This window comes from Salmo trutta, chromosome 2 (assembly GCF_901001165.1).
Source record: "Salmo trutta chromosome 2, fSalTru1.1, whole genome shotgun sequence".
Classification (NCBI taxonomy): Eukaryota; Metazoa; Chordata; class Actinopteri; order Salmoniformes; family Salmonidae; genus Salmo; species Salmo trutta.
The window spans coordinates 62,337,388-62,353,706 of NC_042958.1; the positions used below are offsets into that span (position 1 = coordinate 62,337,388).

At 44.3% G+C, this 16,319-nt stretch overlaps 1 protein-coding gene across 8 annotated transcripts in view; it reads left to right on the plus strand.

Moving 5' to 3' along the window:
* Window positions 1–2,594: 2,594 nt before the first annotated feature.
* The window catches only part of LOC115160061 (myosin phosphatase Rho interacting protein), a 106,076-nt gene continuing 92,351 nt past the window's right edge, over window positions 2,595–16,319 (plus strand). For 4 of the 8 annotated variants that reach the window (XM_029710328.1, XM_029710324.1, XM_029710338.1 and 1 more), the window contains exons 1-3: window positions 2,595–3,642; window positions 12,070–12,147; window positions 15,622–15,687. In XM_029710328.1, coding sequence (XP_029566188.1) covers window positions 3,523–3,642; window positions 12,070–12,147; window positions 15,622–15,687 — 264 coding nt within the window. In that variant the 5' untranslated portion in view covers window positions 2,595–3,522. The remainder of the gene's footprint in view (window positions 3,643–12,069; window positions 12,148–15,621; window positions 15,688–16,319) is intronic. The other 4 variants (XM_029710377.1, XM_029710369.1, XM_029710394.1 and 1 more) reach the window with 1 other exon arrangement.

The window sequence follows — 16,319 nt, forward strand, 5'->3', positions numbered from 1 at the left end:
TTTCTTCTGAAACTCGTCAGTCTATTCTTGTTCTGAGAAATGAAGGCTATTCCATGCGAGAAATTGACAAGAAACTGAATATGGTTGCTGATAATGGGCCTCCGTACGCCTATGTAGATATCCCATTCAAAATCAGCCGTTTCCAGCTACAAGTCATTTACAACATTAACAATGTCTACACTGTATTTCTGATCAATTTGATGTTATTTTAATGGACAAAATGTTTTGCTTTTCTTTAAAAAACAAGGATATTTCAAAGTGACCCCAAACTTTTGAACGGTAGCGTACATTTAAAAATGAATTAAGAAAGTAAATTATCAATTTACGGTGTACAGTAGTTATTCACTGTAAAGCCACCATGCTGGAGCAGTCTCAAGCATTGGCCAGGGAGCTAGAGGAACATGATGCTGAACAAAACCTTGATGGATATGCTGAAGGAGGACTACACAGTGGTCCAGGTGGTGTCTGACCACAGCACACACAGAGATGAACTGCAGGCCTGCATCTGGACCAAAGAGCAACGCATCTAAGTACATACATTTTTTTCTTTTTTGGGGGGGTAGTTTGCATCAGAGTTTGGGATTATTATGGTAGATATGAGGTGTGTTGGGACATTTGTTGGTAGTTTACATGACCTGTTTTTACAAAACCACTGACTTTTCAGCTATTATTGAGAGTTTCCATTTTTCTACCTACACAGGACATGGCCAAAGCCATGCAGCAGACTCGGGGAGTTCTCAAGGAGCTAGAGGAGCAGAAACAGCACAACACAACCAGGACACCCTGGCTGAATACACTAGGAAAATAGAGAACCTGAACCATCAGCTGAAAGGCAGAGAAGGATGCGTCTACAGCAGAGGAGCAGATCTCCAAAGAGAAGCTAAACTCTTCTAAGCTCCAAGTGGCACTAACGGATCCATGAGGGGAAAAAGTTCTCAACATGTTGCCCAGGGCAATGTAGATAGCTCTACCAGCCAGGCCACTGCTAGTGAAAATCCCTGGGCAGACCTCTACTCTGTGGGACTGGGTGAAGACCACAGCGCCCTCTGTGGGCAGATAACAGATGCTGCACCTGCAGAGACAGCGATGTCCTGCAGCAGCGACATTCAGACACCAGTGTGTATTATTGTTTATTATGTTATTTAACCTATATCTATACTGGTTTGTCTCATTGAGATAAACATTATTTTATAACAGGGATCTTATGTTTGGCTGGGAATGGTTATCTCTATGTTGTGTGAACACAAACTCAATGGGTCAGTGTCACTATTAGGTTAGAGTCACAGTTCTGTGGAGTGTAAAGTGCGTTTATATTTTAGGTCCAGGTAGACGAGTTCCTCATGACACTGTCATTGACCATCATAACTGTCATCGACCATCAGCAGAAGAAGCTGGATGGAGCGCTTGCTGAAGCTCTCGTTGAGGGTCTCTCCACCAACCAGGATGCTCAGAAGTTATACAGCAGTCAAAAGAAGGTCAGGAGCAACGATAGTTGACAGCCAAATTACATTTGACAAATCACAATCCATGATTTCATGTTCCATGACCAATAACTTGACATTCTTGTATTTTCTCAATTGTTACATTGTAGTTGGGTAATTTTAGTGACCTGGTAGACTGCACTGACCAAACACATGGAGGCGCTGTCTGGGAAAGTGGAGCGTCCCTGCAAAGCCAAACAGAGGGAGAACCTCAAAATGGGGTACTTAAAAAAACTAAAAAGACTAGGCAGGTCAGTTAAGAACAAATTCTTATTTACAATGACGACCTATCAAGGAACAGTGGGTTTACTGCCTTGTTCATGGGCAGAATTATAGATTTTGGGGATTCGATCCAGCAACCTTTCGGTTACTGGCTCTAACCACTAGGTTACTTTCCTTCAGTGCTGGTAAAGTCACTCAAAATGTTTTTCTAAGCCATTGTCACTTGAAAATATGACAATGTTAAAGAGAATTTGTTTAAGCAGATGTAGGCGGGAGAAGGTCTCAGGTGCACACAGTGTGATTTCCAGAGGTCATACCTAGAGCTGTCAACGATGAAAATGTATTCAAACAATGCACTATATATTTCTCAATAAAGATGAATTCCATAGAATTAGGAATTAGAATACAATTACATCTATATGATGAATAATACCATGTATTCTCAAGCTCCTTTTGATTGTGATACACTTTTATTTTCAACTAGTTTAATACCACAGGAGGGCGTTACATAGCTACATATGATTGCACATGCCAGGTAAATTCAGTCTTAATTGATTCAAAGTGGAATACAGAGCCTGCTTTCATTTAAATCCCAACTCAGAAAATGTAGGGTAATGTGTAATATCCAATTGACAATTTCCTGCTACAGAACACTCTTAAAAACACTTACAATACTACAAATTCAGAATACTCCAACTGAAGCCAAAGACCTTGAGAGAGCCCACCTAACTTGATCCGTGTTGTTCCATAAAATTGGCAAGTGTTTCTAATATTTTCTATTGGACACACATCAATTGTAGTCTTAGTAGTGGGCGTGTTTCTTTTTTGTCATTGGTGCGTGTTGCTGACAGTCAACAGCTCATTCGTTTTCAGCACCGCCTCTTCTCTCCGCTGACTGGCTCCCCGTGACTTTGCTAGAGAGTGCGTTCACAGTTTGCAGCGCAAGCTACGTTTCTATGTAGCTACCGCGACCACAGACCAAAAATGCGTTGGACATGGCTGCAAACTCCAATTCCTGACGAAAGTTGGATCATTTTGATCATGGAGAAACAATTTGAGGGGAACAACAAGCGTTAGTCACCTGGATATAGCCGCAATGCATTCCGTTGGCTACTTATTTGAGAAATAGGAAAAAACTGCAACTCCTGGTGTGGTGTTTATGGAGGCTCACGGGACCATTTCAGTGAGCGAGAGGACCGGCGAAATGTCACCTGTGTAGTGTTGTTGTACACCTTGTAGTTAAAGTATTTACCAAGACGAGAGTGCGGAGTACAAAAGCCCGGATCCCCATATTCTGCGTCGTTGTCAATTTATAAATTGGCCTGTTCAAATGTGAGCAAAAAAAAGTTATCACGACAGCCGCTGCGCTGTGGGAGGTACCTAGCGAGCAACAAGATGATAAGATCATTGATATTACCTAATCCTTTATCCCGTTTAGTAAGCATTAGTCGATTATAATGAGCTTGGAGGTATCAAAGTAATAGGTGGACGTCGCTGTGGCTTCAAAGCACCTTCAATTATGTGCTGGACTAGCTTCTTTATCTAACTAGGCCACTAAGACATTCAGACAGTTTCCCCATTTTAAAGTAGTTTTCCGAATTTTGAATGAACTCTCATATCGTGTTGTGGAATTTAGAATGACTTTATGTCATTGCCGCACACACCTTGGACCGGCGTCTAGAGCTCCAACGCTATTGACTGCAACCCACTCGGGATAGTAGGCTACACAGGAAGAATTGCGCAGTTTCAGGTTTTTGTTTGTGTAGTCTTTTAACGGTTTCAATTGGCACCCATCTAAGATCAGCTGGGTATTTCAACCATGTCCTCCAAAGACAATCCATGTCGGAAATTCCAAGCCAACATTTTCAACAAAAGTAAATGCCAGAATTGCTTTAAACCAAGAGAATCTCATTTATTGAGCGACGAAGATTTAAATCAGGTAAGCAAGTGTTGCCATATGTTTCACAGTCATGGGGTCATGCTCATTGGCGTAGCGCAGCTCCCGCTAGGCGTGGGGGGGCCACAAGCTTTGGGGGTAGTCACGGAGGTCGGCCCCCCACCCCCCAGATAGCATATGCACACGTCATAAGCCATGAACAAACAATTTAGAAAAACAGGAAATTGGCTTTAAAGCTGCAACATTTTCTCTCTCATGGCAAAATCTGTAGAATCACAGGAAATGAGCTCAGGGATTCTTGAAAGTCGGGACGATCCGTGTCCAGCAGGAAAACTTCATATTAGCAAAAAATATTGTTTTATTCGGCCTTAATTTACCTTTAGCAGAATTTTATAAGGGAATATATTTGACTTAGGAATTTTAAAAGTACTTTAAATATGATTGAATATTACAGCCTGGTCTCAGACTAGACTAACTACAGTAAATGTAAGTCCGGGACACATTAGTATGATATGTTACTTTTGGTATGGTTACTTAAGGAATAAACGAAAGTAGGATTGCAAGTTCGAACCTCATCACTGACAACATTTTAGCAACTTTAACTACTTAACTTTTTTGCTACTTTGCAACTACTTAGCATGTTAGCTAACCCTAACCCTAACCTCAACCCTTTAACCTAACCCCTAAACTTAACCCTATCCCCTAAACTCTAGCCTAGCTAATGTTAGCCACCTAGCTAGAATTCGTAACATACGGTGCCTTTGGAAAGAATTCAGACTGCTTGACCTTTTCCACATTTTGTTACATCCTTATTCTAAAATTGATTTAAATTGCTTTCCCCCTCAATCTAAACATAATACCCCATAATGATGAGGTTTAGAAAGTTTTGCAAATGTAATAAACTGAAATCACATTTACATAAGTATTCAGACCTTTTACTCAGTACTTTGTTGAAGCATCTTTGGCAGCGATTACAGCCTCGAGTCTTCTGTATGACGCTACAAGCTTGGCACACCTGTATTTGGAGAGTTTCTCACTTCTCAAGCTCTGTCAGGTTGGATGGGGAGCATTGCTGCACAGCTATTTTCAGGTCTCTCCAGAGATGTTTGATTGGGTTCAAGTCCGGGCTCTGGCTGGGCCACATTCAGAAACTTGTCCTGAATCCATTCCTGCGTTGTCTTGGCTGTGTTCTTAGGGTTGTTGTCCTGTTGGAAGTTGAACCCTTGCCCCAGTCTGAGGGCCTGGGTGCTCTGGAGCAGGTTTTCTTCAAGGATCTCTGTACTTTGCTCCATTTGTCTTTGCCTCGATCCCAACTACTCTCCCAGTCCCTGCCACTGAAAAACATCCCTGCAGCGTGATGCTGCCACCATGCTTCACCGTAGGGATGGTGCCAGGTTTCCTCCAAATGTGACGCTTGGCATTCGGGCCAAAGAGTTCAATTTTGGTTTCATCAGACCAGAGAATCTTGTTTCTCATGGTCTGAGAGTCTTTAGGGGCCTTTTGGCAAACTCCAAGCAGGCTGTCATGTGCTTTTTACTAAGGAGTGGCTTCCAACTGGCCACTACCATAAAGGCCTGATTGGTGGAGTGCTGCAGATATGGTGGTCCTTCTGGAATGTTCTCCCATCTCCACAGTGGAACTCTCGAGCTCTGTCAGTGACCATCAGGTTTTTGGTCACCTCCCTGACCAAGGCCCTTCTCCGATTGTTCAGTTTGGCCGGGCGGCCAGCTCTAGGAACAGTATTGGTGGTTTCAGACAACTTCCATTTCAGAATGATGGAGGCCGCTGTGTTCTTGTGGACCTTCAATGCTGGCCATTTTTTTTTGGTACCCATCCCCACATCTATGCCTCAACTCAATCCAATCTCGAAGAGTTCTACTGACAATTCCTTCGACCTCATGGCTTGGTTTTTGCTCTGACATGCACTGTCAACTGTGGGACCCTATATATATAGACAGTTGTGTGCCTTTCCAAATCATGTCCAATCAATTGAATTTACCACAGGTGGACTCCAATCAAGTTGTAGAAAAATCTCAAGGTTGATCAATGGAAACAGGATGCACCTGAGCTCAATTTCGAGTCTCGGACCAAAGGGTCTGAATACTTACGTAAATAAGGTGTTTATGATTTTGATTGGCAATTGGAAATTTCAGCAAAGTTCCAGTTTCCCAATACAGAAAGTGTACATAGTGCAGTAGAGTTTCCTGTGAGTTAGCCATCTGTCAAATAGGCAAGGTACAAAGGTTTAGGTTAATTGGATGTAATTAGTTGTTAGCCCCAGGGTATAGGCTGTCATCCTTAAACTAATCTGTGCACGAATTAACTCCCTGACATGAAAGAGCACAATGCATGAAATGGCACTGACAGTTTTTTAAAAAGTCAATGAGGAGATGCATGCATGATACATTTTGTTAGGCTTGTCAAACACATCGTGGTTGAACGAAAAGCGCATTGAATCAAATCAAATGTATTTATAAAGCCTTTTTTACATCAGCAGATGTCACAAAGTGCTGTACAGAAACCCAGCCTAAAACCCCAAACAGCAAGCAATGCAGATGTAGAAACTCCAACTTAGTACTTTTCCTATGGTGAGAATAGAATCATTGCTTACCTTGCACATTTTACATTGTTGCCATCACCTTGACATAAGAGAGCTGGCTAAGGATGGCCTTGGTATAGAATTAAGTTGTTATATTGGTGAGAAGTGCCTGCACTTTAACAGGGGAGACACCCAAAAAGCCATATCATTTTGATCAGAAGACTACAGGAATAGCTTCGCAGTGACAGCGCTGATTTTCTCAACGCTGTTCACCATTCGTTCTAGACATGTGAGCGGTTGTTAGGTAAAATCTAGATATTAGCCTTACAGCATGTATAGCCATGGCTTTTGGTAAGCTCTTAGAAGCAGGTGGTCCTGACTCAACATCGAAACGCGTCATATTATGACTAAATATGTGATTGACTTACACACGTTGCACCCACGGACACACACACACTCTCTGTCCGGGTCTGCTTGACTTTAGGAGTAGTTTGTCTCTTGACTGGACATACACCTTCAACTGTACACAGCACCACATCTATTCCACGATATTGACACTAGAGACTGACACCTTTAGCTAGACACATTACATCTATTCCACGATATTCACACCCGACTGTCCTCCTTGCATGGATGAAAATAGCTCTGTGGCTGACTCTTACCTAGTGGAATTCCTGACCCAAAAGGCTATCAAAAGACCTCATTGTGCTACTAACTTGCAAACTCTAGTCTCGTTAACAAGGCGTCTCATCATCATCATCAACACCAAAGGCCCAGCACACATTACATACGAGATACTTTGTCTCTGTAAATCTCATTCCAAACATATTTTCAGCAAGAGCTTTGGTCATTCCTTTAGTATTTGACCCCCCCCCCCCCCCCCCCCCCCCACACACACACTCATCCCATCTAGCCCACATTCTCTCAGTGCGGTATTACATAGTCATTATGATGGGGGGGTTGTGAGATGAACGCACCACACAAATGACTACGTTTAACCATTGAAGGGTAAAGGCTGACCTAAATCCGTCTTGCCCGTCCCTTCCCAGGGGGATTCAGCATACGCCCCCCCCGTCTGGTCATGTGAAGAGATTGCTCTTTTCTCTCTAAAGCACTGCTCTCTCTATTTCTCTTTTGTTTTTACCTCTTCTCATTTTCTAGGGGCAGGGGGGGGGAACATTCTGTAACATTTCTACATTACCTTCATCCTCCCTGTCTTCCATCTGTAATATAGTCAGATATCAGCTTAATCGGAATGAACAGACGTTATCCCGGAAGTGGCACAATGGATTCCCTGCTCAGCCCCAGATAGTGACTTTATCAATATTTTAAACATATAGACCACACACTTAAGTGGCTATATGAACTGAGATGTTGTTAGTGTAAAGAGACTTATAAGTTCCTTTTTTGTATGCTTGACCTGTACTATACAGGTAACTGCCAAAATAATGGAAACACGAGAGTACGTGAGGGATGCAAAGTATATTGAAAGCTGGCACTTCCACACCAATGACTGTGTATATATAAATGGACAAAGCCATTGATCACGTGACACCATTCATACATTTTTAATGTTTTACCCTTATTTTGTGATATCCAATTGGTAGTTAGTCTTGTCCCATTGCTGCAACTCCTGTACGGACTCGGGAGAGGCGAAGGTCGAGAGCCATGCGTCCTCCGGAACATCACCCTGCCAAGCTGCACACACACTTTTATTTGTACTCCTTTTTTGTGATAATGTAAAAAGTATGGGTGGCCATTTGGTTATTTGTTCAGCTGTCTTATAGTTTGGGGGTAGAAGCTGTTAAGGAGCCATTTGGACCTAGACTTGGTGCTCCGGTGGCACTTGCTGTGCGGTAGCAGAGAGAACAGTGGGTGACTGGAGTTTTTTTGCAATTTTTTGGGCCTTCCTCTGACACCGCCTAATATAAAGGTCCTGGATGGCAGGAAGCTTGGCCCCAGTGATGTACTGGGCCGTACGCACTATCCTCTGTAGCGCCTTACGTTCAGATGCCGAGAAGTTGCCATACCAGGCGGTGATGCAACCGGTCAGGATGCTCTTGACATGCAAGCTGTAAAACATTTTGAGGATCTGGGGACCAATGCCAAATCTTTTCAGTCTCCTGAGGGGGAAAAGGTGTTGTTGTGCCCTCTTCACAAGTGTCTTGGTGTGCTTGGACCATGATAGTTTGTTGGTGATGTGGACACCAAGGAACTTAACTCTCGAACTGCTCCACTACAGCCACGTCGATGTCAATGGGGACCTGTTCGGCCCTCTCTTTCCTGTAGTCCACGATCATCTCCTTTGTCTTGCTCACAGTGAGGGAGAGGTTGTTGTCCTGGCACCACACTGCCAGGTCTCTGACCTCCTCCCTATAGGCTGTCTCGTCATTGGCGGTGATCAGGCCTACCACTGTTGTGTCGTCAGCAAACTTAATGATGGAGTTGGAGTCGTGCTTGGCCACGCAGTCGTGGGTGAACAGGGAGTACAGAAGGAGACTGAGCACGCACCTCTGAGGAGCCCCAGTGTTGAGGATCAGTGTGGCAGATGTAGTTGCCTACCCTTACCACCTGGGGGGGACAGGAAGTCCAGGATCCAGTTGCAGAGGGAGGTGTTTAGTCCCAGGGTCCTTAGCTCCGTGATGAGCTTTGTGGGCGCTATGGTGTTGAACGCTGAGCTTCTTCTGTGTGATTTTTATTTTTTATAATTTGTTCAAGAACATCTGGCGTATTAGAAGCAATTATTGGTACCATGATTGTCTTCAATTTTGTTTTTTTAACACAAAGATTGACCGTGAAGATTGAAAACTATAAACCATATGCCATGGCCATGCATCTGTCACCAGATCTCAACCCAATTGAGCACTTATGGGAGAATAGAGCGGCACCTGCGACGACGTTTTACACCACCATCCAACAAAACACCAAATTATGGAATTTGTCGTGGGAGAATGTTGTCGCATCCCTCCAATAGTGTTCCAGACGCGTGTAGAATCAATGCTAAGGTGCATTGAAGCTGTTCTGGCTCATGGTGGTCCAACCCCATATTAAGAGAGTTTATGTTGGGTGTTTCCTTTAATTTGGCAGTTACCTGTAGCTATCACTGTTTCGACATTATCTTGCCTTTCATCGCGCCAAGCAGAAAACACCCAACATTGTAATCAAAGATAAAGGAGCTTTACATTGGATTAAAAATAATATTTAGCAGGGGGAACCTTTGACCTTGATCAGAGTATATTAAAATGGGACATTTAGATCTCTCGTTGTCACACTCAACACTGTCCCCTTTTTCTACTTTTCCATAGCGACATGATGGATTTATGGAGTTGTAACTGAGCACTTTCCATAAGCCAATTTGATTGTTTAGGTTTAATGGGAGTAGGTAAGCATAAATCCTTTTAAACATGCTCAACAGAACTCCAGCAATGGCTATATACACAGCGAGACCAATCCAATCCCTTCAGATCAAGTTGGAGCTCAACAGGCTTTAGTGGTGTTGTTGCGTACATAGCCAAAATCTGTTTTCACTAGGCTAACTGCTGCCTGTGTACGAGTTAACTGCATTTTTTTTTTTTAATGCAGTGAATGAGAATCCTGAGTCTTTTTTTTGTGTGAAGAGAACAGATTTTTGTCACACCGCTTCTCCCTTCCTCCTCTGCTTCTCTCTTGCCCGCCCACTTAGGGGGATCACAGGGAAAATCACGTGTTAGAAGCTATTTCCCCCTTTTTTAAAAGGCAGTACTGGTGCTCTGGAATGCAGCCAGTTAGTGTTTGCAGCCTGAACACCGCTCACACAGCTGGTCCAAACAGCCAGCCAAAGCGTGCAACTTGTACACAATCTATTGAAACAGACAGCCAGTGTGTAGTCAGATTATTCTGGGTTATACTGGAGTAATCATCCAGGGCTTGTAATCACGGCCGAATACCAACCAGGCCCCTGACCTCCAGGGGGCCCACATTTGATTTTGTTAGTCATTCTCACTCGTATCATATTATGATGGCATAGGTCATTACAAAATGTGTAGAATTTTTGTACAATTTGTTTTACAAAGGTGAGGGAGTGCCAAGATGGAGGTGCTTAAACCCCCTGTCAGTCATTGTGTGTGTGTCTCTCATTGGCTGTGATGGTCATGGAATTTTGGATGATGGTTATTGGTCAGCCAAATGACTCCGGTCACCATAACCGTTCGAATAGCAAAAAAAACCTTTTTTTTTTTTTAGATACATATTTTCTCCCCTCTGCTCCTTACTGCATGTGCTGCTGCAGCGAATGGGGGTGTTGACTAAGCAACCGAAGACTCATTTGCTACAACGTCTTGCTTGTTTCAGCAAGGAGCAGTTTCGTGATGAAGAGTCCATGTCGCAGCAGAAACGGACTCAACCGCACGAAGGCCCGGCTGTCCCGTCTTCAGTCGGCTGTTTTGTTCCACAAAAAAATTAAATGTATATATTTTACGGTTATGATGGTTATTTTAGGGTGGTGTTCATCCACAACCATCGGTTATACGGTAATTACGCCAGCCCTAGTGTGTGTGTGTATATATACACAAAGTATGTGGACACCCCTTCAAATTAGTGTGTTCGGCTAGTTCAGCCACATGCGTTGCTGACAGGTGTATAAAATCGAGCACCCGACCATGCAATCTCCATAGACAAACATTGGCAGTAGAATGGCCTTACTTGAAGAGCTCAGTGACTTTCAACGTGGCACCGTCATGGGATGCCACCTTTCCAACAAGTCAGTTTAAAAAATGTCTGCCCTGCCAGAGCTGCCCCGGTCAACTGTAAGTCCTTTTATTGTGAAGTGAAAATGTCTAGGAGCAACAACGGCTCAGCCGCGAAGTGGTAAGCCACACACGCTCACGGAACGGGACCGCTGAGTGCTGAAGCGCGTAGCACTTAAAAATAGTCTGCCCTCGGGTTGCAGCACTCCCCACCGAGTTCCAAACTGCCTCTGGAAGCAACGTCAGCACAAGAACTGTTCGTCGGGAGCTTCATGAAATGGGCTTCCATGGCCGAGCAGCCAAGCATTGATTGGAGTGGTGTAAAGCTCGCCGCCTTTTGGACTCTGGAGCAATGGAAACGTGTTCTCTGGAGTGATGAATCATGCTTCACCCTCTGGCAGTCCGATGAATGAATCTGGGTTCAACGGATGCCAGGAGAACACTACCTGCCCCAATGCATAGTGCCAACTGTAAAGTTTGGTGGAGGAGGAATAATGGTCTGTGGCTGTTTTTCATGGTTTGTGCTAGGCCCCTTAGTTCCAGTGAAGGGAAATCTTAATGCTACAGCATACAATGACATTCTAGACGATTCTGTGCTTCCAACTTTGTGGCAACAGTTTGGGGAAGGCCCTTTCCTATTTCAGCGTGCCAATGTCCCTGTGCACAAAGTGAGGTCCATACAGAAATGTTTTGTTGACCGGTGTGGGAGATCTTGACTGGCCTGCACAGAGCCCTGACCTCAACCCAAGCAAACACTTTTGGGATGAATTGGAACGCTGACTATGAGCCAGGCCTAATGGACCAACATCAGTGCCCGACCTCACTAATGCTCTTGGGGCTGATTGGAAGCAGGTCTCCCCAGCAATGTTCCAACATCTAATGGAAAGACTTCCCAGAAGAGTGGAGGCTGTTATAGCAGCAAAGAGGGCACCAACTCCATATTAATGCCCATGGTTTTGGAATGAGATGTTTGAGCAGGTGTCCACATACTCTTGGTCATGTAGTGTGCATTGGTAATAAACGGCTATAACGCAAGGGTATTTCAATGTTGTTATGCGGTCTGACATTACTCTTACTGGAGGCTACGCAAGACTCCCTAGATAAGGGCATTTGCTTGGTGAGTCTTAGTAAATCATTATCTCCCCAATTAATCATTTTGTTAATGCTTTCTTTAATCCATCTTCAATTCTTTTTCTTTCCCATTAGGCAAAACCGATATATGGAGGATGGTTGCTCCTGGCTCCAGAAGGAACCAATTTTGGCAATCCCTTGCACAGATCTCGGGTAAGTCCGTTAACCTCTGGTTGGTTTTGACGAATATATTCTAACCCAGTTGTAACCTTGTTGTCAAGTGCATTCAATTGAGATTTCAAAATGTACTGTAGATAAGTCCCTTCTAGATTTCGGTCACTCAATCATTTGGTACTGTTATGCAGAAGAAGAAAGGTCACACTTTGTCAAAGCACAGGCCTACAGCAATGGATTTTTACGTCACCTCTAAAGTTATGAGTTCACAGCGAGCTATTCTTGCGACGTCGGTCTCTGTAGTCTCGTCTCTGTTCTGCCACAAACAAACAGAAATGAAGTAAACTGGGCTTGAGGTTTGCAGAAAGTTAACAATTGCTAGCTTAGCAGATGAAAGTAACTGCAATAGTCTTGAATCAGGATGTTTTGACTCTCCTACGAGCCTTGTATGAGCTTCATCAAGTTACCTCTTAAGGCTACCCTAGACTGAGGTTTGGAGCCAGAGTGTGACCATTTAGTCACAATTTGCAACCCTTTTGACTTGGCTGTGCGAGTAAGAACACTGAGTGGGCAGCTCCCTGTGGGTGGCATGGCCTTCTAAACAAGAATCCCTCGACCAGCTCTTTCTCAGGGGCTAATGAGCATAACATTGACTCCATCTCTCTGCTGCCGGTGCCCTGGGGTAGTTTTGTAAGACCTACTTTCCGTGTTCGCGCCGCTATGACGTTGGAGCGTCCTAAAAGAGGAGGATTGAGTGGGAGTGGGAAAAGTCCCGGTTCTCACAGCCCCTGATGGTTTCCATATGGAGGGGGAGCATCTCTGGAGCCATCGACCTCAGCCCTGTCAACAGTTCCCACCTCGTGATATCACTCACAGGCACTTTTTTTTTCTTTCTTCGGGAGTGTAAATAAACACACATGCTGAATTGGGGGTTGAAATGGTTGGCCCATATGAAAGGTTGACGATGGATTTATGGATCCCTGTTAGATTTGAAGTTGTCAACTCAACTGTAGGTATGGTCGGTCCCGTATTGGGTAGGGATGGGGAGCAAAAAAATCGCTATTACAGTGCCGTTTTCTCTATTTTTGCATATTATGGACACTGAATGTTGTCAGCTCTTCAACCAAAACATAATATTGCTACTTTTAAAAAATGTATTTAATAAACAAAGTTATGTACCTGTGTGGAAAAAGTAATTACCACCTCGCACTCAATAACTGGTTGTGCCACCTTTAGCTGCAATGACTGCAACCAAACACTTCCTGTAGTCTCTCACATCCCCGTGGAGGAATTTTGGCCCACTCTTCCATGCAGAACTGGTTTAACTCGGTGACATTTGTGGGTTTTCGACTATGAACTGATCGTTTCAGGACCTGCCACAACATCTCAATCGGGTTTATGTCTGCACTTTGACTAGGCCATTCCAGAACATTTAAATGTGTTGTTTTTGAGCCATTCGGATGTAGCGTTGCTTGTGTGTTTTGGATCGTTGTCTTGTTTGCGTGACCCAGCTGCGCTTCAGCTCACGGATGGATGTGCCTGACATTGTCTTGATACAGAGCAGAATTCATGGTTCCTTCAATGATGGCAAGTCATCCAGGTCCTGAGACAGCAAAGCATCCCCAAACCATCACACTACCACCACCACGCGGTTCTTACTGTGGAATGCGGTGTTTGGTTTTCACCAGTCCCATTCTCCAAAATGTTCCAACTTTGACTAATCTGTTCATAGAACATTCTTCCAAGAGGCTTCACAATCTTCCAGTTGTTTTTTTTTTTTTTTTTTTTTGCGGCAAAATTGAGTCGACTTTTTGGACGACGTGGGTCCCGTTATGTCCGGCGAAAGCCAAACACTGCATTCAGTGGTCCCCTCTGAGCCTTATATTACAGTTTAATGGCCTCAATGAGTAGGATGTTCCTGTAACTCAGGCTTTGCTGAGGACGCCTATCGGCAGCCCTATTCGGGGGCCCCCCCGACGCCCCGTAGATCACAAAGCACTTCCCCGTCTTTTATTGATGGATCTCGGCAGAAAACCGAGGCCAGAAACTTAAACACCCGGACAAAACTGGGCATTAAGAAAGGAGGGGTTGGTGATATAGAGTGTATAAAAGTGGGAGAACATATAGCCTACCATTTATCATTTTCACTAAAAAGAGTCATTTAGCGCTAGTTTCGCCCTAAGGCTTCTTTGCATACTTTCTAATACCTGGAACTCCACTAGTGCCTTCAAGGGGAAAAAGAGGGAAAGAGATGTAACAGCCTGGGTTAAAGGGATAATTCTTTTTTTTGTCTTGTGACGATCCAATCTTCTCCTCAAACAAACCTGGACTAACCTGGTTGTAGAATTTACACTTGGAGGACACTTTGGTGTTGGAGGGATTAGGTACAGTGCATAGAGTGTATGCTGGATGTTTCTGTTTTGGCTGTGGCATGTTTTCATCAGATGCTAGCGGAGGTTCCTGTTAGCGCCAGGAATGTATCCTGGTGAACAGTGATCGCTCAGCGATCGTGTCTAGGTGGTTCGCTTAAGTCAACCTCCCCCTCTGTTACAGAGTTGGAGGCATTCTCACTTCATCTCTCTCTCTCTCACTTCATCTCTCTCTCTCTCACTTCATCTCTCTCTCTCTCACTTCATCTCTCTCTCTCTCACTTCATCTCTCTCTCTCTCTCTCGCTGTCTCTCTCGCTGTCTCTCTCTGTCTCTCTCTCTCACTTCATCTCTCTCTCGGTCTCTCTCTCACTTCGTCTCTCTCTCACTTCATCTCTCTCTCGGTCTCTCTCTCACTTCGTCTCTCTCTCACTTCATCTCTCTCTCGGTCTCTCTCTCACTTCATCTCTCTCGGTCTCTCTCTCACTTCATCTCTCTCTCTCTGTCTCTCGGTCTCCTCTCTCTCTCTCTCTCTCTCTCGGTCTCTCTCTCTGTATTTAAGTGACACACATGTCCAGTATGTAGTACAACGGTCTGTCATTTTCAAATGTTGCCAAGCCAACACAGTGGATACCGATGGGAAACTTTACCCGTGTGTGTGCGCGGCGCGTGTCTGCGTGTTGGGGTAATAGTGTTGGCTCAGTCCTGGCTTTGGGATCTAGGGCACACTGACTCTCACTAAATCATCTGCAGCCATGTCACCCCCCCCCCCCCCCAAAAAACAAAAAAAACTATGAAACCGCAACGCATGCTGGGGACTTTTCGGTGTCGTTGGGCTTGGGGATTCTTCTGAGTGATCCCTGTTTTATAGCATAGCCACTATAGGCTCATAGCCTATGACTGTAACTCCCTACACATCCACTATGTGTTCTGTGGTCATTGAAAGTCCAACCGTGCCTGTATACCACCACTTCCGTAAACTGCGTTGCGCTTACCATTTGAGCTACATTGCTTTTACCCAAATCAACGGGACAGTTTAAGTCCTATAATAGCATACATATTATATAGCGTAAGTTGCCCTATCAGATGTCACTATAACTAGCATCTCTCTCTCTTTCTCTTTCTCTCTCTCTCTTTCTCTCCAGAAATGGCAGAGGAGGTTCTTCATCCTATACGAACATGGATTACTCCGCTACGCCCTGGACGAGATGGTGAGTCAACTTCCCCGTTAAGCACTAAATTATGTTTTATGATGTCCGTAGTTTATTAGCAAAGTTCCTTCTGCACGAAGGCCGTTTAAAAAAATATATATTTTAATTTTTTTACACAACTGGAGACGTTTCCGCCCAGTTTAGACACGCACAACATTTAGACTGTTCATGTGTTGTCAGTCAAGTTGGACACATGCCTTTTGATGTTTTCCGGCATGTGTAAGCGGAGTGTTGGGATTCTGACACTCTCCTGAGACGTGTCTGAGGTGGGCCCGGTGCCACAGGGCTGGGTTGTCAACACTCAGCGCACACCGTCCCTCCGGGGCTAGCATAGCGTCACGCTAACATGCTAATTCGTAGAGAACTAGCTCAGTGAGGTTGAAAGGAATGCGGGGACACCAGGTGTCACAGATAAGTCAGGTGCACAGGTGTGTTTGTTTTAAGGTGCAAACAAACCTGTGCAAAAAAACTCCATTTTTTTTATCCATTTTGAGGCCTTTCTGTTTATCAGTGTCACTGTTGGATACTCTGTATGGACCTACTACCTTCCCTACCAACACCTGATGTTCTGACAACTTGTGACAACGTTACATGTTGTAAGAAAGTTGGTCGTGATGACATTACCACGCGAC